General features: G+C 40.6%; 4 protein-coding genes and 1 long non-coding RNA gene across 5 annotated transcripts in view; 3 read left to right on the top strand and 2 right to left on the bottom strand.

Moving 5' to 3' along the window:
* The window catches only part of LOC133482455 (gap junction delta-2 protein), a 41,060-nt gene extending 39,453 nt beyond the window's left edge, over positions 1-1,607 (bottom strand). The window contains exons 1-2 of the mRNA XM_061782605.1: positions 946-1,607; positions 618-826 (exon numbers count right to left, since the gene is read on the bottom strand). Of these exons, the coding sequence (XP_061638589.1) occupies positions 618-688 (71 nt within the window). The 5' untranslated portion in view covers positions 689-826; positions 946-1,607. The remainder of the gene's footprint in view (positions 1-617; positions 827-945) is intronic.
* A 2,182-nt stretch (positions 1,608-3,789) lies between these two features.
* On the top strand, positions 3,790-4,525 carry LOC133481788 (uncharacterized). The gene is made up of 3 exons (XR_009789610.1): positions 3,790-3,969; positions 4,110-4,162; positions 4,296-4,525. It is a non-coding gene; the product is annotated as an uncharacterized LOC133481788 (long non-coding RNA).
* Positions 4,526-6,160: 1,635 nt separating this feature from the next.
* nop53 (NOP53 ribosome biogenesis factor) lies at positions 6,161-19,211 on the bottom strand. Its single transcript, XM_061780897.1, has 12 exons — positions 18,541-19,211; positions 18,235-18,311; positions 17,996-18,098; positions 17,335-17,537; positions 14,015-14,070; positions 13,843-13,938; positions 9,675-9,776; positions 9,423-9,587; positions 9,045-9,220; positions 6,931-6,997; positions 6,517-6,593; positions 6,161-6,409 (listed from the first exon to the last, which is right to left on the bottom strand). The coding sequence occupies exons 1-12, from the start codon at positions 18,741-18,743 to the stop codon at positions 6,349-6,351; spliced, it is 1,386 nt and encodes a 461-aa protein (XP_061636881.1). The 5' UTR covers positions 18,744-19,211; the 3' UTR covers positions 6,161-6,348.
* A 58-nt stretch (positions 19,212-19,269) lies between these two features.
* LOC133481785 (histone H3.3A) lies at positions 19,270-21,984 on the top strand. Its single transcript, XM_061780898.1, has 4 exons — positions 19,270-19,416; positions 20,270-20,415; positions 20,607-20,760; positions 20,845-21,984. Exons 2-4 carry the CDS (start codon positions 20,288-20,290, stop codon positions 20,971-20,973), a joined length of 411 nt encoding a protein of 136 aa, XP_061636882.1. The 5' UTR covers positions 19,270-19,416; positions 20,270-20,287; the 3' UTR covers positions 20,974-21,984.
* An 820-nt stretch (positions 21,985-22,804) lies between these two features.
* LOC133481787 (histone H3.3A) lies at positions 22,805-27,341 on the top strand. Its single transcript, XM_061780899.1, has 4 exons — positions 22,805-23,022; positions 24,015-24,158; positions 25,789-25,942; positions 26,028-27,341. The coding sequence occupies exons 2-4, from the start codon at positions 24,031-24,033 to the stop codon at positions 26,154-26,156; spliced, it is 411 nt and encodes a 136-aa protein (XP_061636883.1). The 5' UTR covers positions 22,805-23,022; positions 24,015-24,030; the 3' UTR covers positions 26,157-27,341.
* Positions 27,342-27,585: the final 244 nt, after the last annotated feature.

The raw sequence follows: 27,585 nt of genomic DNA, 5'->3' as shown, positions 1-27,585 counted from the left end.
CTGCATGTTTTTTAAAAATATGTCCCAAGAAAACCCCAAAGTCAGGAATGCTCCAAGTCCCTGACTAGTTGTAAAATGGTGTTTTATACTGACTACTGAGCTGATGTGCCTGTGGGGCTTAAGCGCTCATAAATAATTTCAAAACAAAGACATCGCGGCATGTAGACGAATATATAAATCATAAAGCGCCATGACCTTACTAAAGTGACTCGTTTTTATTTATATTTAGGAATGACATAATCAAGTGACTGGAAAAGGCGGACGACGTGTTTAGAGAAGGAGAGGCTTTGGAGTATGACAACAGTGGAGAATGTGAATGAAGGCAGTGGACTTTAAAGGCGAGATGTCCTCGCGCTGCCCAGCTAGCAGCGATAGCCAAAGCCTCTGCGTGGGCTAATAGTGTCTCTCCTGTTTGCCTAAATCTTCCATCATGTCACTCAGGAGGATTAAAGAAGCTAAAGCCCCCCTGGCTCTGCCAACAGCCCCTCTGGACCAGGAATCACTTAACAAGAAGCAGGACTGGATTCCTGCTCAGGACATGCAACAAGTATGCTCGCAATGAACACATGAAGTGACTTGTTCTTAATGTGCATATATTAATTCGCGCAAAGACTCACCTTCCTATCATAGTAGAGTGCTGCTGCACGGCGGCCTCCAAGAGGCGCTCCAGGATGGTCCATTCTCCCATGGCTGCAGTTTGGAGGCATCCACCGGGGAAATGGACGATAAGGCTGACCCCCCCGACCTTTCGATAAGACACCGGTGTTGGTGTTCGAGGTCCACTTGAGGGTGAAGGCGCAACTGAGCTTAAGGTGGTGTTGTGAATCTGAAAAAGCAGAGAAACCCATTCACAAAACATCGGATATGATTTTCAATGAAACACTTGGACTGAGAATGTTCTCTAATCAAAAGTGTGCATCCGTGCGCGTGCGTATCCATCCTTACCTGCTGCCCACAAGGCTCTTCACACTTTCCTGGGAGTGCAACCGTGTGCGTCCAGTCGCACACGCACACACTCAGACCAGTGCGCGTCTCCTGAAGACTTTCAAGAAGCAGCCACAATTAGTGCCAGCGTGCATCCATCTCCCAAACATGGACACTCTGCCTCCTCACACTCATTAAGAGCAGCTTGTCACACCAAACCGGGGTCATGTCAATACGCACGTGTGAGCCTGAATTAAACGAGATATGCTTATCTCGCCCATCCTCTTCATTTTCTTCTCCTCTCATCCAAGCTTGAGTAAGTCCCTCCCTCTTTGCTGGTTGTAGTTTAGGCAGCGCTCGAGAGAAGCATCACAACTCCTGCTCCCTCCGCCACCGTCTCCTCCGCTCCTGCTCCCTCCACCACTGTCTCCACTGCTTCTGCTCCCTCCACTTGAAGTCGTGCGAGTCGTTTGATGGTTTCTCCTCTCCTCCGCCAACCTCACTGCCTCTCTCTCTCTCTCTCAAGAGGCTGCTCTTTTCTTTTCCTCACCTCATCTTTTTGTCCTTCTCACTTGGTTACTCTGTTTTCATCCTCCACCTGACTCTCCCTCTCTCTCTCTCAGAGCTAGTAGGCAGCCAGACCGAGCGTGTGTCTAGAGGATTACAGAAAGGATTCATCTCTCTGCCCCTCCCCCTCCTCCCGCTCACTCTTCATCACTGTATTTATCCCCCAAGCACCCCCCCCCCACACACACACATATATGTACAGTATCTCGTACAGCTACACCAATCCTTTCTCGAATAACACTCTCCTCATCACAATTATTTATTGCTTTCTGACAGTTCTCATCACCTTCCCTCACGCTGTGTCATGCATCGTTGCTTCACTGCAAAGGCAACGCTTGCTGTTTACTCACTTCCAGAGCCACAACGAGGCTATGCGAGGATACTGAGCAGGCACAGGGGAATAGCATGAGAGAGAGAAAATGTGAGTGAGTAAATGACTGGCTGTGTGTGGAATGACAATGAAATTAGAAGCACTCATTAAGATTTAGTCATAAACATTCATGATGCTTGGCTGTAACTGAAGTTTCCATGCTCTCTCACACAATGCAGACATTTCGCTTAATAATAAATGCAAAGATATAGTGTATAAAGGAAATACATACAGTATATAATATACAGTGGCTATAAGTCAACAAATGTTCAAATGCCATGTTTTTGTGATTTTAAAAAAGAAAATGAGACCAAGAAAAAATTAAAAACTTTTTTCCAGCATTAATATAGCCTATAAACTGTACAACTCAATATATATCCATCCATCCATCCATTTTCTGAGCCGCTTCTCCTCACTAGGGTCGCGGGCGTGCTGGAGCCTATCCCAGCTGTCATCGGGCAGGAGGTGAGGTACACCCCGAACTGGTTGCCAGCCAATCGCAGGGCACATAGAAACAAACAACCATTCGCACTCACAGTCATGCCTACAGGCAATTTAGAGTCTCCAATTTATGCATGTTTTTGGGATGTGGGAGGAAACTGGTGTGCCCGGAGAAAACCCACGCAGGCACGGGGGCCGGGGATTGAACCCGGGTCCTCAGAACTGTGAGGCTGACGCTCTAACCAGTCGTTCACCGTGCCGCCTATATGCCCCCCCCCCTCTCTCTCTCTCTCTGTCTATATATATATATATAGATAGATAGATAGATAGATATAGAAGAGGCAAAGTTAAAAAAAAATAGACAACTGAGATAATGTGGTTGCACAAGTGTGCACACTCTCCTATAACTGGGATGTAGCTGTGGTCAGAATTAACCAATCACATTCAAACTCTTCTGCGATCGGCTGGTGAACAGTCTACTAAACCGTAATCCCACATCTGTGACCACAATGAGGATAAATGGAATAGAAAATGGATGGATGGACACATTCAATCTCCATGGATGCAGTGCAGTTAAAAAAGTACAACCACAATAATAAGCACACTGTCAAATTAACACAAAACTGTGCAGTTAGTTCTGTAAAGGTAGATTCTATTTTATTACAGTTCATGTAAAAAATAGCTTGTCCTGTGAGTGTTTTTTTTTTTTTTTCTGAAACACTGTGCATGTGCAGTGATATTGAAAATTTCTCCCATTCTGTCAGCAAATTGCAGATGAACCCTAAACTTCAACAACGATTTTTGTGCGTAATATCAGATTTAGCGTAACAAAATTATGATTATTGTAATCAAGACCATGAGAAGATGTTTGTACTATTTGTAGTATACTCCAAGCAAATGTTTTGTGTGTTTAAATTGACATGGACTGTGTTGCAATACGTGACCTCAGCTGGAGATCTGGAGCGTGGCGATGTGCTCCAGTGTGCCCAACTCCAGCACAGCATCTGTGAACCCGGCACAGTCCAGAGGTGAGAGAGGCATGTGATTCTATTTGGTCATGAATAACTACGACTCTACACACACACTATGCAAAATCAATCTGGCAGCACTGTGCCGCTCACATAAAAAGAGGGAAAAAAACACAAACATAGCTCCCATCTGCTTCGGCCTGGCATGAGCAAACAAATAAATAAAAACATGTGCCCGTAACCATCAGACCACTTTGTGAGGTGCGCAGCAGCACCACCATTTGGATTTAATGACTTTTTTTTTTGTCCTACAAAGTCCCTATTCCAATTGATTTTCTTTTTTATTACTAGCTTCTGGTTTGGGGAATGTAGTGATGGCAGAATTTAATGGTTGGCAACACCGCTCCACATTAAAACTGAACAGCTGCTGCAAAATTAGAAGCCATGAGACCGTGTGTACAAATGAGGAGGATGAATACTAATTTCACAATCTTCAGACTGCTCTGTTTTTCTTACAGCCTCGCCACACATTCCACTGAAGTGCACCCTGTAACACAAGGCATGACAAGATTTACAAGAATGAGAATATCACAAAACAAAACTAGTGTAATACATTTTAGTAGGCTTGTTTTGTTAAAATCAAATCGAAATGCCTCATTGCAGGGGAGAAGAGGAAAAAAAAAAAGATAGCGACATGAGGTAAGGAACTGCAGATTTCCACCTTTACACTGCAATTCTTAAACTCAATGTTAAATTGTTTGCATCACTAATACCGCTAAGATGTTTGATAAGAGTTTGGATGATGTGACAGGCGTTTGCATTTAAATGTTTTTTTCTAGTGTTGGAATTGTGTGACTTCTGTGGACTTTGAAAGCCACGGCATGGCGCTCTGGTATTACCATTTTAATTGACACCGTAATAAAAAAGCATTTTTTTTAGCCTATTAAATTAGTGATTTAACAATTTTGGGGTGCTGTTTTGTTCACGTATGAGTGCAACCATATATTCTCTGTCTTAAATCCAAGGTAACCACAACAATCTACCAGAATGTTTTTGAGGACTTCATGATTCCTTCTGCTGAGGATCTGTATGGAGATGCAGATTTCCTCTTCCAGCAGGACCTGGCCTCTGCCCATACTGCCAGAAGCACCAAAACCCGCTTTGATGCCCAAGCCATCACAGTGCTTGACTGGCCAGCCAACTCGCCGGTTCTAAGCCCCATTGAGAATCTATGGGGTATCATCAAGAGGAAAATGAGGGGCACCAAACCCAAAAACAAAAGAACTGATGCCAAACATCAAGGAAATCTGTGCTTCCATAACTCAGAATGCCACAGGCTGATTGCCTCAATGCCACAGCGCATCCAGGCAGTAATTCAAGCCAAGGGATCCCCAACCAAGAATTGAAGATTAACGTATCGTTTTGAAAGTACCATATTTTGATTGATTTGTGACCCTAACTTCTCTTGCTCTTTTTTTTTTCTCCTACACAAACTGAGAAGTAAGTGATTTCTTCAGAGTATTCAAAATTTTTTTATTCCTGATTTAGTGGGTTTTATGAGGTGGAAACCCAAATTATGTAAAAATAAACAAATACTTGGAATTGTTTCAATTGTGTGCCCTGAACCGAAAATCTATGAAAGTTTAACTTTTTGTATATATACACACACACACACACACACACATATTACCATTTTACAGTATAGTACATTTGCCCACACCAGCAATGCAGCGAATTTTGTCTCCAGTTCTGTTGCTGAGGTCATGCCAAGACATTGTGATGTATTGATTTTGCCGATGAAGAACAGGTGTTCCAAAGGCAGTTCTTTTATTTACAGATTGCACCAAAACAGATTGAAAATGACTCATCTATTATTTCCTCAAGAAAATTAAACTATAACTATGTGACTATCTTCCTTCTCTCTTTCTGTGCAGGCATGAATGCTCCATAATTTGCATTCCTCCATGCCACTGCTGTCCCCCTTTTTTTTAATATATTTTAAACACCTTGTAAGACAGATCTCAACCACTGCTGTCTGTACAAACCCTCTCTTTTTTTAAACAGTGTTATCTCCAGGGGTTGAACAAAGTAATGAGCCTATGTTATCAAAGGAGTTGAAACTACAGTTAGGTTTTCAAATGTAGGGAGTAAACTAAAACATTTTGAAAAAAAAAAAAAAGTTGTCAGTGTACTTACATCAAAGGTTGGGGACACAAACATTGATTTGGTTCCTTGGAGACAAACTGGAGATTTAGATTAACTCACTGCAGGTAGAAGTAATTAAGTTGGGTGACACACACAATGCACTTATGTGGCGAATACACTTGTGGCAAGCAGCGACTTATCTTTTGGGAGGAGTGCACCTCTCTCTCCAAGGTAAAAGATTACATTTTCACACAGATTAGCAGCTAAGAGGCTTTGTTGAAACTCCAGCCAACAACGGACAAAGTGGTCGCACCTCATTCACTTCTGCAGGGCACTGAAGGCAATTAACATTATGATTACACTGACATTAAGATGGTGGCCTGACATCAATTATCACCTTAGCCCAGACTCCTAATCCCATCAGCTTGCTTCTTAGAAACATAAATACTATTAACTCTACTTGGAGTCTTATGTCAAATATATAAAACTGTTCACAAGTCAAAACCCTCAACTAAATTAGAAATAAGAGTATCTGATATTTAACAAAAGTGAATTTAAATCTGAACAAATCCACTGCACAATCACACTTTACATAACAGAGCTGTTATTGTGCTTAGTTGGAAATCACTATTGAATGGTAGCAAAATATCACTGGGCATGAACAAAGTCATTTACATCACTCACAGAACCATCATCACCAGGTCAAAATGGGGAACTGATATATATAGACCAGGCCAGACACGAATCACACTGATACGCCGCATTTTTTTTTTTAATCAATTAAATGTCATAATACTTGTGTAAAATGGTTGGATTGTCTGAAAAGGTCAGAGAGAGTCATTACGTTCTATATACACATGGTTCAATTATGTTGCATTTGTGGCTTTTAAAGCACTCCCGTTTTCTCAGGCTCTGCTTCTGTGGTCTGCGGCATTAAGTGATCTCTCTAAAAGCTCTCTTCTCCACATACTTCAGCTTGTACCTCCTCTTGAACCTGAGGGGGAGGGAGACGTGCATTTGAGGCAACACACATTTTTAGGAATCACTATGTCCCCGTGACCCTAGGATGAAGTGCTATGTAAAAGTGAAGCAGATTCTTACTTTGCTCGCTCTCTGGGTTCAATCAGGTTCCTCTTCTGCAGACTCTTAAAGCGGTCCTTGAGGATGCTGCCCTCTGGCTGTAGCAGCAGAGAATTACAACACATCCCAGAAAGACAGCCAGAACAATTTCTTGTCAGTCAGTACCTTAATACTTGATTACTTCCACCCATGATAATTCCCCATTCATTCATTAACTTTACAGACATTTTATATTTTTGTCTGTAGGTTTTATTTTTCCCTGAATGTTTCATGAACCATTGAAATTAAATTACATGTTAATTAACTGCTATGAGAGTGTAGAGCACTACTGTTTTAGAGTATCAGTAAGTCAACACGCTGGAAAGGAAACAAACCCATCAATTGTGAAGATGCTATCTCCCTGGTAATAGGTAAGCTTTGACAGGGAAGCAGTACCTTTAGTTGTCGTAGGGAACTGGTAAGCTCATCACTTAGTTTGATTTCAAGGTCCTCAGCCTGAAACCTGGAATGAAAAGAAATGCTCAAAAACAGAACATCAGCAAACTGAAATATGCCAAATAGCCAGACGGGGAAAAAACTATTTATTGAAGTAAATTTAAAACTGGACAACTTCTGATCAGACGGAGCAAGTTGGATTTAACATGCCTGCCCAGCAAATTGAAAATATAAATTAGAAAAGCTACAGTATTCATTAGGTTTCCCACAAACAACAATTGAGAAGTTAAAAAGGCAAAACCAATTCCCACGAAAACGGGTAGCCCACAAAGCATTCTATTGGATTTGCTAAATTTTTCCAGGCATACAAATTTTAAAGGGTAAAAAGCAATGAAAATTGACTTCTTAATTGATTGTAAACAAGTACTTGGGGTTTCTGGTGTGCCTGCCTACACGAAGTATGAAATTACACAAGCAAGTACCGTTATTGATCGTGTATAATCCACGCCCCCCCCCCCCCCCCCCCCCAAAAAAATGTGTCAAAGGTCAATAGTGCGCATTACACATGGATATAGGGGCAACTTTGGGGGGGGGGGGGGGCGTTTACATTTATAAATGTATGCCGCCATCTAGAGGTTAGGAAAAAGCTGTACACTGTCATTCTAATATGCCACCGCCGCCTAGTGGTTATAAAAAAGGTGTAGCCTACTGTTTCGTTCCAATATGACAAGGGTACGTCTGACTGCATTTATGTACAGTTGTGCTCATAAGATTACATAACCTGGCCGAATTTGTGAAATATTGTTTCATTTAAATATGACTGAGCAACAACCATCATTAATTTCTTTATGCTTTTCTGAAATGCTTGACCGTTTAATTTGTAAAAATTTTACAAATGTGTTTCGCCTGGTCCTTTGTGTTTTCTTTAAAGAATTGTACACATCTCACAAATTCTGCTTGGGTAATCAAACATGAGCAGAACAGTGTGTTTTCTCATTTACTAAATAAAAGGCTATGAATTTCAAAATAAGAGCAAGTAAAAAAAAAAAAGTATGTGTTCAAATAAAGTGCTTAACTTCAGAATAATTCCTTGAAAAAAACCTAACAAAATACAGATAATACTTCATGTTTTGATCATATGGGTAGAAGAAAAATCATGCATTGTAAAAATGCATTACACATGGGTAGAAGGGTTTTCCAGAATTTTGAGGTCAACTTTGGGGGTGCGCATTATACATGGGTGCGCAATATACACGCGAAATTACAGTAAATCGTTTGGGAGATGCTGAAAATATGTCTGAAAGCAAGCACATAAACAACCCCACACTGATTTTCTTCTCCCAAGACTTGGAAGCTAGCCTGGGCTGGGATACGCCACCTTCAAGCAAGTACACTGTCCGAAACTATGTCAAAGCCAAATGGTAAGTGAGTTTTGTTAGATGCATCGATTACCGTTAGCTTCCGATAACTGGTAAATATTTGTATGTTCGGCAAACTTGTCACCTTGGGAAGAGGAGGTATATCATATCTGTCGATGTGTCCCTTGCATGCACACATCCACCTCACATATTGACCAGCAAACTGGAGGCTGAGAGGTGAACATCGCCTGCCCCGGAGGGAGTCTCCACTAGTCTCCAAAACCACCACAAAAAGTCCTTAGATTTGTTGCTAACCGTTATTTATTTATTTTTATTTTTTAGATAATGCTAGAATGGTCGGGAAAGTCATTTAATACCAGAGTGTGATGGGTGGATGGCAAGTGTGTTGTAATTCATTATCCTTTGTGTATTTTGATGAAAGAACGTCCGAGATTAAGACAACAGTGAAGTGAATTAAAATATTAAAAATATTGCTGAATGTTTGCTTTAAACAGGTTTAAAAACTGATCAGGTATACAGTACTATAAATCAAAAGTATCCCTGTGGGAATACTGATATTTTCTCCGAAAGTAATGGGGTTATTTACTAAAGAAGGTGGGTTTTAATGGTTGTTAAAGTGCATTCAGGGACTTAAGGAATGACACATTAATGCATTTGGACTCTCCAGTGAGTTTGTCATCACAGAAAAGCTGTTAAAATACGGAGACAGGTTTGATGAGAGTGCCAAGCACGTACTTGAGTTTGCCAAGACGTCTGGGCTGAGCTTTCTGGGCCTCCATCTTGGCCTTCCGTTGTTTCCATCTTGCACAGGTTCTCTTTTCTTGCTGTTTGATGGCAGCTTTGATAGAGCGAAGCTGGAAGAGCTGCTGTCGTTTTTCTGTCTGATGTCTTTCAGCCAACCGTTGTTGCTCCTATTGGAACCAAAGATGTGAAAAAGGCAATATAGCAACTTATTACACATGCTAGACATTGGTGCATTTCACCACTACGTGGAAAGCTGCATCCAGAATTGCAAAATTGAAAGAAAATACGAAATATTGACAGCAACAGTAAACCAATTTCAACATGAAGCTACCTCAATTGTTTTTCTAATGTAACAAACTTCGTAAGCACCTTAATTTTTTCTGCCTTTTCTCTCTTCCTTTGTCTCTCAGTCTTCTTCTCTGCTAGTGCGATGGCTCCTCCAACCCCATTCTCCTCTTCTTCCTCGATACGAGGCACTTCGTCATCTTCATTCTCCTCCACCAGGCCTTGTACTTGCTCCTGAAAGACAGTGTCCTGTGGACACAAATGCACAGTACAATCAAGGCTTGTCTGAAGTGAGAGCAAAGCGTGACAGTAAGTACAGCTGGAAGGACTCAGTACCTCTGTTGCTCGATCTTCTTTGTTGCTGGCCAGCTGTCTCTCAATTTTGGTTTCCGCTTTCTGTTTCTTAACCTCCACATCGTGGGCCTCTTGCAGTAAAGCCTGCATATTTAAAGTGTGAGCACATGTGAGACCACGCAAGTCCTTTGTTCTTTATCTGCTACTTTGGGGGTCACAATTGACTGAACAGTAAACATCTTTAAGTTGATTATTTGCAAATGCATTTTTCCTTTCACATCTTAATTCCATAAGTTATGTACATTTGAAGAATTGGCCATGCAGTTGTTCAACAAATGAAAAACCAAAACATATTTGGTTGAAATGTATTTGATGTACACGGCTGTGTGTTTGTAAATCCTCAGATCCCAAGATACCATTCACACAATAGTTTCCTGAGCTCCTATGTGTTGTCTTCACATTTCCAAAAAGGAAATACTGGGAGCGCAAGGATGAGATCATCATTGGACACACACTTTATTCATTTCATTTTCATATCATATTCATTCAAAATCCCTGTGGTTATCGTTGTCATCATTGTATGTGCAAATCACATACAATAATATATATCTGTGGAGCACCGCAGATAGGGGTTGTTATTTATAATATTAAAGATCTACATTCCAATTAAGTAGAAATTATAAAATTATATAGTGTATACTAACTAACTGGTGGGACAAGCGAGCAATTCTGCGCTTCCGCACCACTGATATGCAACAGTGGAGTTCATTTACATAAGGATGTACCCTGCCTCTCACCCAAAGATAGCTGGGATAGACTCCAGCACGCCCGTGACCCTAGTGGAGATAAGCGGTTCGGAAAATGGATGGATGGATGTCTGTGATGCGCTCTAGGGTTTAGTTTTGACATTGCAACTTTAAGGTGGGAGCTTATCCCTCTCACGTGAGCATTGACACGTGAGCAGACTTGTCATGAAAACTAGACAGGTCAGCTTTCGGGATGATACATTCACTTCTGTTTCCAGAGTAATTTCAAAAAATAGTTACACCAAACAGCAAGATGCAAAGGATAAACAAGGTCTATTCATGTTCACATTATTAACTATTAAAGGTATTAGGGGACTAACTGACATAAAACCAAATTTTAACAACTATTTACAACGACGCTAGCAACGATACACAAACATATCAGTGGCATAAAAAAACAATACTATCATTTACAAATCGGTAAAAACATGACCGCCGCAGAAGAGCTCTGGTACGAAGCCGTCATGTTTTCAAGTGCATAAACGATGACGCCATTTACGGTTGATCGGTTTTGCAAAAGGAATATTCCCACCCTTGTGAATCCAAATTAAATTCCATTAGGATTCAGCCTGTTTATTTCTAATGAGGTGTTTATATTGGACTTTACGCCGATCTGATCGGCATCGGCCGATAAGTAGCATTTTATGCTGATGGGCTTTCACGTCATAATTCGCGGATCCGATCAATGGCGTCATCGATCGGCTCCGCAAAAGACATTTACTCTGAGTCGCCGACGTGTATGAATCCAAAAGCTAGTTTATTTTTAGCCGCGCCACGTGTCTTGTGGCATAGTACTGTAACTATCTGATGGCCAATAAAGTTTTTTCAATCTTGTCGGTGAAAAAACACCTTGTTGGTGTGAGGCTATTTTGCAGTGTCTCAGACAATCAACGCAAGTTATTTGCAGTCTGATCACAACTGAAGTACGTCGTGGGGGACGTCATCTAAATGCTTCAACACAACAAATTTGATCAGGCACCTGAAGAATGTACACAAGGAGGAGCATGCAGTGTTCAAGAAACGCAGTGTGGGGGTGGGAGAAGCCAAACTGACGCAAACTCTGGACAACACCCGTCCATATAGCCGGGACAGTGAGAAAGTTAGAGTAAGCATATCATTATCAGTATTGGTTAAAGTAGGTTAATTACAGTAAGTTAGCACCCATTATTTCCGTGATGTTGTAATGTTGATGTGACCTACACTTATGACAGTGGCCAATCTTTGAATGGCCCCTAGAGGTCATTGATCTTTTAACTTTTGTCTAAAATGAGAATACTTTATACTAGAGAATACTTGAAGATACTCAGTATACAGTACACAAGTACAACCCCAATTCCAATGAAGTTGGGACGTTGTGTTAAACAAATAAAAACAGAATACAATGATTTGCAAATCATGTTCAACATATTTAATTGAATACACTACAAAGACAAGATATTTAATGTTCAAACTAATAAACTATTTTTTTAGCAAACAATCATTAACTTGGAATTTTATGGCTGCAACACGTTCCAAAAAAGCTGGGACAGGAGGAAAAAAAGAAAGTTGAGGAATGCTCATCAAACATGTTTGGAACATCCCACAGGTGAACAGGCTAATTGGGAACAGGTGGGTGCCATGATTGGGTATAAAAAGGAGCTTTCCTGAATTGTGCAGTCATTTGCAAGCAAAGATGTGCCGAGGTTCACCTCTTTGTGAACAAGTGCCTGAGAAAATAGTTTAAGGACAATGTTCCTCAACGTTGCAATTGCAAAGAATTTAGGGATTTCATCATCAATGGTCCATATCATCATCAAAAGGTTCAGAGAATCTGGAGAAATCACTGCATGTAAGCGGCAAGGCCGGAAACCAACATTGAATGCCCGTGACCTACGATCCCTCAGGCGGCACTGCATCAAAAACCGAAATCAATGTGTAAAGGATATCATCGCATGGGCTTAGGAACACATCAGAAAACCAATGTCAGTAAATACAGTTTGGCGCTACATCCGTAAATGCAACTTGAAACTCTAATATGCAAAGAAAAAGCCATTTATCAACAACACCAGGAAACGCCATGTTCTGTGCCCGAGCTCATCTAAGATGGACTGATGAAAAGTGGACAATTGTTCTGTGGTCCAACGAGTCCACATTTCAAATTGTTTTTGGAAATTGTGGACGTAGTGTCCTCCGGGCCAAAGAGGAAAAGAGCCATCCGGGCTGTTATGGACGCAAAGTTCAAAAGCCAGTATCTGTGATGGTATGGGGATGTGTTGGAGCCAATGGCATGGGTCACTTACACATCTGTAAAGGCACCATTAATGCTGAAAGGTACATACAGGTTTTGGAGAAACATATGCTGCCATCCAAGCAATGTATTTTTCATGGACACCCTTGCTTATTTCAGCAAGACAATGCCAAACCACATTCTACACGTGTTACAACAGCGTGGCTTCGTAGTAAAAGTGTGCAGGTACTAGACTGGCCTGCCTGCAGTCCAGACCTGTCTCCCATTGAAAATGTGTGGCGCATTATGTAGTATACAATACGACAACGCAGATCCCAGACTGTTGAACAGCTGAAGCTGTACATCAAGCAAGAATGGGAAAGAATTCCACCTACAAAGCTTCAACAATTAGTGTCCTCAGTTCCCAAACGTTGATTGAATCTTGTTAAAACAAAAGGTGATGTAACACAGTGGTAAACATGACCCTGTCCCAGCTTTTTTGGAATGTGTTGCAGCCATAAAATTTTAAGTTGATGATTAATGATTGCTAAAAACTATAAAGTTGATCAGTTTGAACATTTAATATATTGTCTTTGTAGTGTATTAAATTAAATATAGGTTGAACATGATTTGCAAATCATTGTATTCTGTTTTTATTTATGTTTAACACAACGTCGCAACTTCATTGGAATTGGGTTTGTATGTACAACAAATGAACAAGTCATGTAAACAGACATATTGCTCCATCTTGTGATCGGATCGGTGATAGGTTATCGGTTTTTTAAACTTGCTGATCGGTCCCAAAAATCTTGATCGTGTAAAGCCTAGTTTATATGGAGCATTTTCATTCGGTTAGGGCTTCTCACCCGATTCTTATCAGAATACAAAGCTCCATGTAAATCAGGCTTGTGTTGTCCACCCATTGACCCAGCAGTGCGTGGGGTGTTATAGGGCAGAGTGCGCCTGCTGTTGATGATGATAGAGTTTACAATTAAGCAAACTGTCACGATCAGATCAATCATACCGGCTTGTTTTAACCGAAACAAGTGTGATCAGTTATGGAACCCGCTTGCCCCATCTCAAAGGTTCGTTGAGTCAGTAGACTTTCCCAAGTCTTGGCTATTTAATCAGGTGTCAGGTTGTCTGCATTAATAGTCATTTGAGTCAATATACAGCAGAATATACAATAGAAACTTACCTGATGGGAGAAGAAGTCTGGATTGTAGGAACCTCCGGGAGCGATCACCTCCACTGCAGGTAGCACAGATGGCTTCTCGTTCAATTTATCTGCCCGCTGCCAAAACATAAATTAACAGATTAATAAATATATGAGCTGATATTGAGATGAACTGTTTCATATGGTTTCTTACCTTGACCAGCTTCTTGCCAGTCTGCTGAAGGTACCATGGATCTGCTAAACTTTTGGCTGTTCACAAAGAAAAACAATGACTAGAACTTACATTTTTGGAATGAATAAAGTTCTCGTGGCTGAGAAATGGATCACAGTCTGCCCCTGCAACCTTTCAACTGTCACCATCGGGGAATTCAGTGGGCTCTTATCATACAAATGTAGTTCGTGTATTACAGCGAAACAGGCAACTAAACAGATCTGAAAAAAAAAGTGGATAATTTCTGCAAAATGACAAAAATGTGTTAAGAGTTTCATGTGTTGAGCCCAAATCTGGAAATACATGCCCTTTCCAAAAAATTTTAATATCATGGAAAAGTTTATTTCTAAGTCCATTCAAAAAGTGAAACTTTCATAGGTTATAGATTCATGAACCACAATTTAAACAATTTCAAGTACCGTATTTTCCGCACTATAAGGCGCACTTAAAAGCCTTTCATTTTCTCTAAAATCGCTGGTGCACCTTTTAACCCGGTGCGCCTTATGTGTGTGTGTGACCATTTCCCGCCGAAATAGGGACGTAATACGTACACTACGTATGCTGGCAGCGATAAACCAATTGAGAGAACATTACGTAAAGCTACGTATAGTACGTACGCTTACGTTATGTGAATGGATTGTGAATGCCTGGGCTAAGGTATCTGCTTTGACTGTTGTCCGAGCTTTCGCGAAAGCCGGCATCATTTCTGAACAGCCACCCGGCAATGAAACCGACTCAGACGAGCACGAGAGGGAACTCGGCATGTTTGATGGTGAAATTGCCCAGCTGTTTAATTCAGATACAGATGTGGACTTCGATGGATTTGTGACAAAAGATTGATCAAAAAATAATGTGAGTGTATTTTTAAATGCGTAGTAAAATAAAGTTCACCCAAACTCACTGTTTTGCTTCCGTTACCTTGTTTTAGCATGCGCCAAATACGGTGCACCTTATGTATGGCTTAAGTACATAAATAGATCCCGTAATTGAGACTGCCCTTACAATCCGGTGCGCCTTATGGTGCGGAAAATACGGTATTTGTTAATTTTTTACATAATTTGGGCTTCCAGCTCATAGAACCCATGAAATCAGGAATACCAAAAATTAGAATACTATGAAGAAATCACCATTTACGTCTCAGTTTTTGTAGGAAAAAAAAAGAAATTAGGGTCTCATTAAATCAATCAAATTATGGTACTTTCAAAACAATATGTTAATCTTCAATACTTGGTTGGGTATCCCTTTGCTTTAATCACTGCCTTGTTGCGCCGCGGCGTTGAGGCAATCAGCCTGCGGCATTGCCTGGGAGTTATGGAAGCCCGGATTTCCTTGATGCTTGCTGTCAGTTGTTGTTTGTTTTTGGGTCTGGTGCCCCTCCTTTTCCCCTTGATAATACCCCGTAGATTCTCAATGGGGTTTCGATCCGGTGAGTTGGCTGGCCAGTCAATCACTGTGACGGCATGGGCATCAAACCAGGTTTTTGTGCTTCTGGCGGTATGGGCAGGGGCCAGGTCCTGCTGGAAGATGAAATCTTCCTCTCCATACAGATCCTCAGCAGAAGGAATCATGAAGTCCTCCAAAACAGTCTGGTAGACAGTGACCTTGGATTTAAGAAAGCAGAGTTTACCAACACCTGCACTGGACATTGCATCCAAATCATGACTGACTGTGGATATTTCACACTGGACCTCAAGCAGCTTGGGTTCTGCTCTTCACCAGTCTTCCTCCAAACCCTTGGACCTTGATTCCCGAATGAAAGGCAAACTTTGCTTTCATCGGAAAAGAAGACCTTGGAACACTGGCCAACAGTCCAGTCCAGTCCTTCTCCTTGGCCCAGTTGAGACGCTTCCTACGTCGGCTCAGGCTCAGAAGTGGCTTGACCCGAGGAACCCGACAGTTGTAGCCCATCTCCCGGATGCGTTGGTTTTTGAAGCTGTGATTCCCGCCTCATTCCACTCTTTCTGGATCTCTGCTAGATTCTTGAATCTTCTCTGTTTGATAAACCCTGAAGCCCACGGTCATCTCTTTTGCGGGTGCATTTTCTCCTGCCACATTTTGTCCTTCCATTGATATGTTTGGACACAGCACTCTGAATAGCCAGCCTCCTTAGCTATGAACTTTTGTGGTCTACCCATCATCAATGATGGTCTTCTGACCAGTTGTCAAGTCTGCAGTCTTCCCCATATTGAACTCAACTGAGACAATTCAATGATACCTGGGGAAACCTGTGCAGGTGCTTAGTGGCTGATTAGTGTGTGACACTCAGTTTAAAACAAAACTTAGACTGATTTCTTCACAGCATTTTAATTTTTTGAATTCCTGATTTTGTGGTTTTTATGAGATGAAAGCCTAAATTATGTAAAAATTAACAATACTTGAAATTCTTTAAATTGGGGCCCTTAATCTATAATAGTTTACCTTTTCGAATGGAATAATGGAAATAAATGTTAACATGATATTCTATATTTTTGGAAAGGGTCTGTTTGTACCATTCCAGAGTTACGCTTGAAATATAATTTGCAACGCTACACCTTAAAAGATACACATTTAACATTTTTGACCATTGTGTCTGACAGTGTGCAATTTAAAGGACTCCTTATCTTTCTATCCCTGTGTTTAATGGAGTAATTAGTAGTTATTTAATATGATTAGCAAATCATAATGACAGAAACAATGGAGAAAAACTTCTGACTGAATTATAAAAATGCTCCAAAAAATGCAATTGTCAACAACCAAGTGGCAACAGATGACAAATATCGTGGTCCTAATTGTCCTGAACCATTAGTGGTTGTATATACCAGCTCATAGTTTAAAAGGTGTGTCGAGCAAACTAACTTGTCATCCTGCCCTAGTCCTTTACTCTGTGGTTTAAGGTTTGTACTCTCTGCCTCTGCAATATGCTGGAGTGATTTAAATTAAGCAGTGTGTATTCCACAGGAAATCTTTAAAGGCCATCTACAGTCAGTGCAGAAAATTAACCAAACTCCATGAGCTTCCAAGGCAGGACACCAAACCCCCTGAACATCAGCTCAGTGGCGCAAACAACGTTTGCACGCTGCCTCGCTGTGACATCCTCCTCCTTGCATGCCTGCATGTGTGGTGTACAGCAAAACATAATAATACAGGGTGTAAACTAAATTTCCCCTAAGAGAATCATGATCAGTATAACAAACTAAATTTTGCTTTTTTTTTTCTTCCAAAACATCAGTTCTAATGTGATGTGGACGTTTCATATTCCAATGAACAAAGGACAGATGGAAAGCAAATGGATGCTAGTATTGTTGGACAAAAAAACTACTTACACTCTTGTCCCCAGATGTCATAATAGTCTCTGTTTGGGTTGTTGTTGGCCTCTGTCACTGCCTTTTTTACTCTTGCATTCGACGACCGTCTGTTGAGGAGCATTCTCTGCCTCCGTGGCACTATGCCTTTGGCTGCCTGCTGCTCTACCCTCTTGGCATTATAACGAAGTTTCTTTGCATTGGGCTGCTGGTAGGAGAGCACACTGGAGAAGCATGCAGGAGGGACATTATCAGTTCAGTGAACAAGTAGAGGAAGAATAATTCATGCTTACATAAAGAGCCACTGACCAAGGAGCTGAAATAATTACTCAATATATGGCCAAAATAGCAAGCACATGTGGCTCAAATATATCTGATTTACACAGCTAACTGTTCACTTGCAAATGCTCAGATCCCAGGATACCAAATTTCACACAACAGTTTCCTGAGCTCCTGTATGTTGTCTTCACATTTCCAAAAATGAACTACTGGGAGCACAAGGATGAGATCATCACTGGAGACACACACTCAATTATAAACTCAAAACTTTGTTGAGGGCTAATGTTTTAGAACATAAATTTACATATTTGCAAATATTGCAGAATACAGGAGATGCAAGTTATTTATTGCTAATATGACATATGATAGTCCAAAAAGAACTCAAGTGATTATGCATACTGACTCTTTAACTGGTGGGACAAGCGAGTTATGCTGGAGGATCAGGTCGATCCTGAGAGGACGCTGCGACTTCCCTTTCCTCTTCTTGCTTACCACCTGCTTTGATACTTTAAAGACAAAACAATGTAAGATTAAGTTCAGCATCTGGATGTCAATAATTTAGAAAGTGCAAATTTGCAGTGTTAAAGTGTTAAATGAGACTAAAAAAAAATAAAAACAAATGAATATTCCCTCTTTTGTTACCTTTGTGATCATCTTTTTGTTGCTGCCCAACATCCAGAAAGAATAAACTGTCATCCGACTTCTCAGTCAACAGGCCACTGCAAGAAATACAGACAAGGCACAAATTATACATTTAGACACGCACACACGCACGCAGATAATGTCGAATCGAGTCTTTAACACTCGTCCAAACATGTACCAGACACGGGGCGAACTGTTGATTTTGATACAGGAAACGATGCATCCTATTTCCAAGATCGGAGATTAACTAAACGGCGTTTCATGTAGTGTTTGAGAACAAGTCAACCTTGGTTTGGGCCAACTCACCCGGTGGTCCTCTCCTGATGCCTGATGTCGTCTAAAAAATCCTCGACGTCATGAATGTCGCTGTGTTTGTTCCAGTTCTTTTTCTTATTCTTGTTAAAGCGCTTCCTTCGACTACCAACCTCGCCTGTGGGATCCGAAGACTTTAAACTTAAAAAGCCTGGCTGCGAGGCCACCACGCGTTTCAGCCTCCTGGCAGCGGCCATGTTGGAGTTGAAAGAAATTAAAGTAGTCTTCTTCTTTTGAGAAGCTCTTTGTAGAGGCGCACTTTGGCGCCGCCTACAGGATCAATATTGTAACTATCAAACAGCTTGTTTTTAAATTAATACTTAGAGCTCTATTTCAATGTATGTCGTCTTGGAAGAGTTCATCGATATTTTCAATTATCAGTGAAATATGGTCATACATATGTGGTATGCCACGTGATACTAAATTATGAGTGCTCCTTTATGTTTGGACATAAATTACAAGAAAGTTTAAATTTATTATAATAACGCCAAAATACACTAAAATAAAATATTAGCGAGTCAAAAATTATTTACAACTCTAAGTCAATAACTCCAAAACTGTGTTTAGCACTATTTTCTTCCCAGGTGAAATATAGTTTGAAAGCCAAACATATATTTTTAAAGTGAACTTTAATAAATACATTCCTAAACTAAGAATGTTCTTATAGTGCTTCGCATGGCGCGTTCGTGTAATTCGTGTTTCGGCATGTATGTTTGTCCCCAATGCATCATGGGAAACGTGCCTCCAAATGCGCTACTATATTCTTTTTCCTTTTTTCCCTCCCTTCATTTTGTAGCGACAACAACGCGTAAGAGACTCAAGAAATTAAATCCCAATTGGAAGCTGCAATTTCTCACTCACATTTCAAAGGTACGTGTCACAATTTCTACCGACAGTCAATCTATCATTTACGGCCGTTCAGGATTTCGGATGGACGAATATTTCAATGATTTTCGTGAAACAAATAAAACGCATAGCCGTCGAGCCTTTATGTGTCTGCTGAGAGTCCGCAAGCTCAAGAAGCATTCGTGATCTTCTCGATTTTGTCTCGGAAGTGCGCCTTGAGTGAAGGGTCAGCTGACAAAATAATGTCCACCAAGTGAACCCTTGACATGTTTTGTGTCGTCTTGAAAAATAAAATTCGGCTTTCGTGCGACGGTGTTTACACAATTCGGTCTTTTTTCACCACCATTACGATCGCTAGTGAATTTTCCTTCCCGTTTACAGTCTTCATGGCAGCAACCAGCCATTATGTGAGGATGTGTTAGTAAATTGGCATAGGGCAGCCGACAGGGGCGGTGTCGCTTCGTTTTCTCTGAAATAGCTCATTCTGAATTGGAAAATCTACGCTAGTGCCACACAGGAACGCGGTGTGACTTGAAACGAACATACCCTCAGTGCGCAATGGGCGGGGGTTTCAGCAATGTTTTTGTCATTGGTTGAACGCTCCTTAACGGCCCTCAAACTCACTCCTGATTGGACGTCTCCGTTGTCATTTATGACAAGACAGTCAGCGTCCAAACTGCTCCGGAGATTAAAAACGTTTCACGAAGCCCATACATACAATTTGAATTAAAGGATGTGTAATGTTAATAACTTACTTATATATCATTTTCCACAATGTCTAACGTGTATATTATTGCTCCAATTCTGTGTATGCTCTCCATATTATGTAATGTGTAGTTTTGGCATGCATTAACTGAAACAAAATCTGTACTTTCAGCTTTGATCTACAGTTGTAATGGCCCGTACAAAGCAGACTGCCCGTAAATCCACTGGAGGCAAAGCTCCACGAAAGCAGCTGGCCACAAAGGCTGCCCGTAAGAGCGCCCCTTCCACCGGAGGGGTTAAAAAGCCTCATCGCTACAGGTGAGAGCCCAGTTTCTCTTCATTTAGGCCAGACAATATAATGATGTCTACTAGCACCTTGCAGGTTTGAATTTGATATCAGCTGCTCTTTTATGACTCTTTAGTTATTTAAGCAGAAAATTAAAATCGCTATCATGTACTGATGTGAACCATCAGGAAACCAAATGCGATGTCTCTCCTGTCTTGTAAAGGCCTGGTACCGTGGCTCTGCGTGAGATCCGTCGTTACCAGAAGTCCACCGAGCTTTTGATTCGCAAGCTGCCGTTCCAGCGCTTGGTGAGAGAAATCGCGCAGGACTTCAAGACAGATCTGCGTTTCCAGAGTGCAGCCATCGGCGCTCTGCAGGTCTGTATCATTCAGGCTACAGTTGTTTTCTTCATCTGGTGATGTCATCTCACTAAAACGCTTCGACATTTTCTTCTGTCATAGGAGGCCAGCGAGGCCTATCTGGTGGGTCTGTTTGAGGACACCAACCTGTGTGCCATCCATGCCAAGCGTGTCACCATCATGCCCAAAGACATCCAGCTGGCACGTCGCATCCGTGGGGAGCGCGCCTAATTATTTTATTTTTTTCTGTCTTATGAAATGCTCTTCTCTTGTCCCGTCACTATCCTTTCCTTCTCCCTACATAGATAGTAGTTTGGTTTGAGGTTCTCTATATATCATGACTGTGATAACCGTAAATGTGTGATTATGTCTTGGTTGGTGCTACAAGTAGAAGAGTTTCTTTAGATATATATCATTTAAGTTTGAAACTTTACCCTTCTCACTTTAGCTATTGCTATGAATAAGGTGTTTTTGCTACCCATGACTAGTGTGTAATCTGGAATGAGTTTAGTACATAGCGTTAAAACATTTTCATCTTCCAACGGACACATTCGTTGTTATAATGGGTCTTCTGTTTTTTTTGGTCATTTTACAGTAAACATTTATTTTAAACAGTCAGTTCTCTTTTTTACAACAGTGGTGTTTAATATTGTATCCGAATCCAAATGCTTTATTCTGGTTGTCAATTTCAAATGTCATTGCACTATAATGACTCTGCATGGTTTGACACACAAAAGCGGCATATATGTAGCAGACATAATTTGATTTTACGCTTGGTTTTCACCACATTATTATGTTCAAGCAATGTTATGATTTTTGGTTTCTCTCTCAGGTCGATAACCTATTTTTTTCTACTGTTTTTGATTTGTGTTTTTGGTCATTTTGAAGGCTAAAACATTTGTACTCCAAAATTCACATACAAACAACAATAAAACTAATTGTGGTTAAATGGTGTGATTGAATGCCATCCTTCATATTGAACATAAAATACAGTGTAGTCACAATGACAAAACCTTACGCTGTTATAAATATCTTTGTATCTGCAATATCAATGTTTTTCACTAGGGCTGCAACTAACAATTATTTTATTAATCGATTACTCTGTCGACTGTTTGTTTTCACAGAATCTGATAAAATTCTGTCCTAACACATGAGAAAAAAGGATAAAATGTTGAGCATAGTTTTCCAAAGTGAAAACAGATGTTTGAAAATGTCTTATTTTGATTAAACACAAAGACAACACTTGGTAAAGTTTTTTTTATTATATATCTTTCAACTGAAATAGGGCAATATTGCATCGTTGAATCTGAAAATGGTATCTGCGTCTCTTGTTCGGGTCAGGTTTTTATTCCAAGTTAACAGTTTATCAATCAAATGTTACAAACTTTGCTTAGTGTAAATTGTAGACTGATAAAAGTACCTACCTGTAAATTGAATGTTATGTCATCATTGTTCAAATTTCAGGGCATGAACCCTCAGTTTATTTGAACCTCTAAAGCGAAGATCCCTGCAATTGTAAACAAATACGTAGCCATAGTTCAAAAAGTTTACCTGATTGGGAAAAACCCTATGATATTTGGATTCAGCACATCAAAATTCTCCCAAATCAGCCCCCCAAAAAATCTCAAGATAATAAATTTGTTGACAAGTGTAATCAGTCTGCTTTCAAGGAGGACTACAAAAATCTGAGAATTGTTGTTGCTGTAATATTTTGTTCAATGCACTCTTAACTACTCATACTCACTGATAAAATTACGAGTTTGATCAAGTAGGAGGAAGAATAAACAAGAGAATAGCACACTACATTCCACAAATAGAGCTAGGAAGTCATTCTAACAAAATTTTTATTTTCTAAATAGAATATTCACAGTTGTCTTTTTTTTCTTTATTTCAATCAGTCAGTTCTTTCACATGCATTTAAACCGTGCCATCATAAATAAGTACAGTACTGTAACTAAAAGTAACTTTCTCGCCCCTCATTTTACTACCGGAAATCACATCCATGAGGACTAGTTAAAAAATAGGACAAAGCAGCTCACTAAGTTATAACAGCGAACACGGTGTTGTTACACAAACATGTTGAGACGAGTTTGACAATCATGAGTCAAGCCCAAATTGAACGTGACCCGAACAAAACGACTTGAACACCGTTGGCTGCATTTGGGGACACTTGATTGATGCGGCGGCCATTTTACCCGCTGGACGCTACCTCTCATTGTGGATACGAAGAAAATAGACAAGCGAAAGGTTTCTCCTCACTTCTGTTCACTTTTTCTCGAGGTGAGCCATTTCCTACAGGATTTTCCATTCGTTAATTAACTTTAGATATTTTCGTGTAACTTACCGAATTACTGCGTTTATTTATTCGGCGAATAAACGCTCGTTTTTGTCGTGTTTGAAAACAACACGGCGTGATCGAGACGACGGTGAAGTCGCAGTCTTTCTACAGACGAGGCGAAATTCTCTCTCTAATTGTGCGCCGGTTCAGCTCGGCTCTGTGCTGCTAGCGGGACCGTTCAAGTGTGCTTTGTATATTACTGAAATCCTTGGAATGTCTTCTATATTATTCTTTCATCGCCCAATAACCGCGAACAGCGGCAACTTTTTAAATGGAAGTTGTTTACGTGCTACTCCGTCTGCCTTGGTCTTCATCCTGTTTGCGCATCAAACCGCCGCCATCATCAGAGCGGGGGAGGCGGGCCCACAAAAACTGGAAGCGCCTCTAAAGCCCACCCACTAGCCAGGAGAAACGCTGCGGATTGGCTTATATTTGATATGTACGTTTGCGCTTTGGGCTAACGGCCAATAGCGTATGTATTTGTCTTTGATTGATGTCTACAAACTCTATGACGTATTACTTTTTTTATGACGGTTGAAATTTTAGAACTACACTTAGTGGCCAAAACATGACCTTTTGCCCATCTGCTGCGAGCTAGCCAATGCAATAGCTGCACCAAAAGGCTTCATTTTGAAATATACTAATGCTTAGTATTGCGAGACATTTTCAGAGACATGAATTTTTATAAAGTTCGGTTCAGCTTGCAGTGCGCTGCGTCATACTCAGAGTTGTGTTGAATATTTCGAGCTGTGGTGAATATTTAAACATTTGTTGTATCCCCATATTGAAAGAGTGTCACCTTGAGGCACAGATTTGTCACATAAGCCATTAAGGAAAGGGAATCAGTATTTCCAAAGTATGTTGTTTATTGACATTAATTTTATCATATGTAATTAGATCAAATATGTTTTTATATTGTTTCCATCATCTTCAGGGGATCTTAAGTAGCAATGGCCCGTACCAAGCAGACTGCCCGTAAGTCCACTGGAGGCAAAGCTCCACGTAAGCAGCTGGCTACAAAGGCTGCCCGTAAGAGCGCCCCTTCCACCGGAGGGGTAAAGAAGCCCCATCGCTACAGGTGCACTTTTAAAATATATATATATATATTTGTATTTTATATGATTATTTTTTGCTGGAACATTAGTCACTAGTTGGCTACATACCCAGAAGCATCAATACTCCCCCCGATTGTCTAATGAGATATATTTCCTTCTTATACTGATTTTGTTGTTGTTCTGGCTAGCAGGCCCAGCTAAATAATTGCTTTACAGCATATGTTTTCACCTGCATATTGCTAGCCAGAATTTGAGAATCATTTGAGGACAAAAAAATATAGATTCATCAATGCATTGCAATTTTTCTTTTCACAATTCAATTCAATTTTGCAAAGCTGCTGAATCGATTTCTGGCCACTCTGGCCGTGTGGTTCGCATTGTGTGAACGGAAGCCAAACACAATGGCTACTCCAGCAAACAGCGGCAACAGCAGCATGAAGCGAGCGACTTCTACTTTTAAATCTGAAGTTTGGGGTCATTTTGGATTCCCCTGTAAATCCAGAGCACAGAAATGTACAAAAGACACTCCAACCACGATATGCAATTCCAACATGACAACACGCCAGAAGAGTTCAGGAGTTCAGACAGCGGTTTTGAATCATTGAAGTCGACAGAAAGAGCGACTGACCCCTACGTGCGTAACTATTTATCACTTCCCATTCCCAGACTAGAACCCCCTACTGCTCCTAATGTAGCGAACTTGTTGACGCAATAATTGAATGAAGTTTGACAAAGAAAGTACCGGTGCTGGCTTGTCTCACAATACTGCAACCATGCTACTTAATTAAGTATTACTTAAATACCCTCCAAATAGTAATAGTAATCCCAATAAGTAGATATTGCAAGTGCAGTGGAACCTAGATTGATAGACTGAGAGAGTCATGCCTTCGTGTCCAACATCATTGTGCGACCACACAATAACACTTGTGGAAGAATGGTCAAAAATTCCCATAAATAAACTCCTTAACCGTGTGCAAAGCCTTTCCAGAAGAGTTGAAGCTGTTAAAGCTGCAAAGGGTGCACTGATGTCATATTCAACCCTATGGATTAAGAATCAGATGTCACTTAAGGTCATATGTGAGGCAATGCATCTGAGCGAATACTGTTGGCAATATAGCGACTGTATACTGTACCCTTATTTTTTTTATTATTAGACCACAAACAACGCGGCATGATTGTCAATGAAGAAGTGGTTTGCCCCGGCAGCTGTAGCTATTTAATAGGCTGTCGGTTCCATTCATTGACTGGACTTGTGGATTTCCATGACAGAGACTCTACACTCTTTTCTTTTTAGCCACAGGTACATCTGGAATTATAAATATACTGTAGTTAAGTATTAGTGTAAAACAAAATATCCTGTATATACTAGGTGTGGGATGGTACAGGTTCCTTAACGGACCACGGTTCGATACATTTTTGGTATGTGGTTTGGGCTGTATTGTCCCTTTGGAGAGCAAGTTTTTTATTTTATTTATTTTTTTAATGCGCCTTGCTCACATTTCAGATACGCGGATTATCTCATCCTGTATTAAATATAAAAATCACATTATAAAGAAAAAAATCAGCACCATCTTTTGCATCCGGCACCACTTTCTACCACGCCTACGTTCTTTGTCTCATGTCCCTTCCATCATTTCTAAAAATGTTTTTTAGGCCTGGTACTGTTGCGCTGCGTGAAATCCGTCGTTACCAGAAGTCCACTGAGCTTCTGATCCGCAAGCTGCCCTTCCAGCGCTTGGTGAGAGAAATCGCCCAGGACTTTAAGACGGATCTGCGTTTCCAGAGTGCAGCCATTGGCGCGCTGCAGGTCTGTGTTGTTCAGATTAGATTTGGTAATTTCTCATTCTGGTGATGTCATCTCACGAAAATTTCTTGTTTTCCTTCCACTGTAGGAAGCCAGCGAAGCCTACCTCGTGGGTCTGTTTGAGGACACCAACCTGTGTGCCATCCATGCCAAGCGTGTTACCATCATGCCCAAAGACATCCAGCTAGCACGTCGCATCCGTGGGGAGCGCGCATAAAAGCTTTCACTTTGTCTTTCTACTTTTTATCTGTTTGTCCATCCCTCTCCCTCGCTCCTCACCCCCACCTCCCTCTCCACTGTGTTAGTAGTATGTAGGGAAAACTGTTCATATTATTAATCAAGTGTGTAGTCGTATTTTTCTTAGTGATCTCAGCAGAAGTCTTCTATGGTACCCCTTTTATGTCCATATATCAACTCTTTGGTGATGAGGCTGCCTCACGGACACTCACAGACTCCACACTCTCAGGTGGAGCAGATACCATGATTTGGAGGAAAAACACTAATCATACCAGTACAAATTTAAGCAGGGACAGACAGAAGATGTGGTGTTCATCTGCTGTGGGAATGGGCTTCTTCTTGTGGCTTCTTTCCGGCAGTGTGCTCTTCTGCTCTTGATCATGCACCTGCTTCCGCTCCCAGGTGATCAGAGACCTCAACACCGGCCTCGGCTGGATTCTCTGTCCCTGCGTGCGTCTGCATGAGTGTTAGCTCTGATCACCGTAGAGAACTCTATTTACTACATCAACATCTCTGGAGACAATGTTTAGAATATTGATTATTGTTGATATTCTTAATAGTCTTTATTTTTTGCCTCAAATAACACTGTGGATATTTTTTTAACTGCAATGCAAGGCATGGAGGTGGGGGGAACAATCCCATTTTAACACAGAGAACAAACAAACCTAAACAGATCTTAAATAGACTTAACATCGATCCTCTCGTGGATACTCTTTTCCTATAAGAAATGACCTCAACATTTCTTTTGCGTTCCTTGAAATGTTTTTGCCAAAGCTTGAGCGAGTCATTCATACTTATACAGTTCTTTTGTATTCTTGGCTTTCTTTTCCATGAACCTTGTATAAGAGGTTTATACAGTCCCCAAATGAAAAAGTTTTTTTTAAACAAAATGTGAGACATGTAGTGTTTCTTGAAATAATATTGTTCCCCTCTCTGTATCAGTTACCACTCTTCTTCCGTTTGTTTGTATTTTTTATTTTGTCTCCGCCAAGGTCATTTGATCATCTGTCTACTGTTTCTAAGGTGTACTTGACACCCTACAACTTGTTTTTGTTTTGTTTTGCTCAGTTTCTTTTATTGAAACATTAATGGTGATGTTTTAATAAAGCAATGTTTGTAATTTCAAGGTTTGTCATATAAGGTGGTAATAAATGGATGTTACACACGTCAGTTGTAAGTGTGCTTCTTTTGTGTTCTTATTAATATAAAGATTTTTGTTCCCGACAAATACTATTGCGGCTAAAGCAACTATTGCTCAAGTGGGCAATGCAAACTATTGTTCAGTATTGAATTAGGTAGCGAGAGCATCCACAGTACGTTATGTCTGAGCGAAGCCAGTTTTAGCATTTGTCAACAACCAGTCGTTTGCAGTTGTGATATTTACCACTAGATGGTAATAAGAGACCTCC

Source organism: Phyllopteryx taeniolatus, chromosome 8, assembly GCF_024500385.1.
Source record: "Phyllopteryx taeniolatus isolate TA_2022b chromosome 8, UOR_Ptae_1.2, whole genome shotgun sequence".
NCBI classification, from domain to species: Eukaryota; Metazoa; Chordata; class Actinopteri; order Syngnathiformes; family Syngnathidae; genus Phyllopteryx; species Phyllopteryx taeniolatus.
The sequence above is the reverse complement of the archived record's forward strand: the minus strand, read 5'-3'. Positions and strand labels throughout refer to the sequence as shown.

What these genes read in the sequence shown, in the direction of transcription:
- nop53 (XM_061780897.1), bottom strand. Translation starts at nt 18,743, where the DNA reads ATGGCCGCTGCCAGGAGGCTGAAACGCGTGGTGGCCTCGCAGCCAGGC. An exon ending in CTGGCAAGAAGCTGGTCAAG is followed by an intron (nt 13,939 to 14,014) that starts GTAAGAAACCAT and finishes ATGTTTTGGCAG; the next exon opens with CGGGCAGATAAATTGAACGA. An exon ending in AAGAAGATCGAGCAACAGAG is followed by an intron (nt 9,588 to 9,674) that starts GTACTGAGTCCT and finishes TTGTGTCCACAG; the next exon opens with GACACTGTCTTTCAGGAGCA.
- LOC133481785 (XM_061780898.1), top strand. Translation starts at nt 20,288, where the DNA reads ATGGCCCGTACAAAGCAGACTGCCCGTAAATCCACTGGAGGCAAAGCT. An exon ending in AAAAAGCCTCATCGCTACAG is followed by an intron (nt 20,416 to 20,606) that starts GTGAGAGCCCAG and finishes TGTCTTGTAAAG; the next exon opens with GCCTGGTACCGTGGCTCTGC. An exon ending in CAGCCATCGGCGCTCTGCAG is followed by an intron (nt 20,761 to 20,844) that starts GTCTGTATCATT and finishes CTTCTGTCATAG; the next exon opens with GAGGCCAGCGAGGCCTATCT.
- LOC133481787 (XM_061780899.1), top strand. Translation starts at nt 24,031, where the DNA reads ATGGCCCGTACCAAGCAGACTGCCCGTAAGTCCACTGGAGGCAAAGCT. An exon ending in AAGAAGCCCCATCGCTACAG is followed by an intron (nt 24,159 to 25,788) that starts GTGCACTTTTAA and finishes AATGTTTTTTAG; the next exon opens with GCCTGGTACTGTTGCGCTGC. An exon ending in CAGCCATTGGCGCGCTGCAG is followed by an intron (nt 25,943 to 26,027) that starts GTCTGTGTTGTT and finishes CTTCCACTGTAG; the next exon opens with GAAGCCAGCGAAGCCTACCT.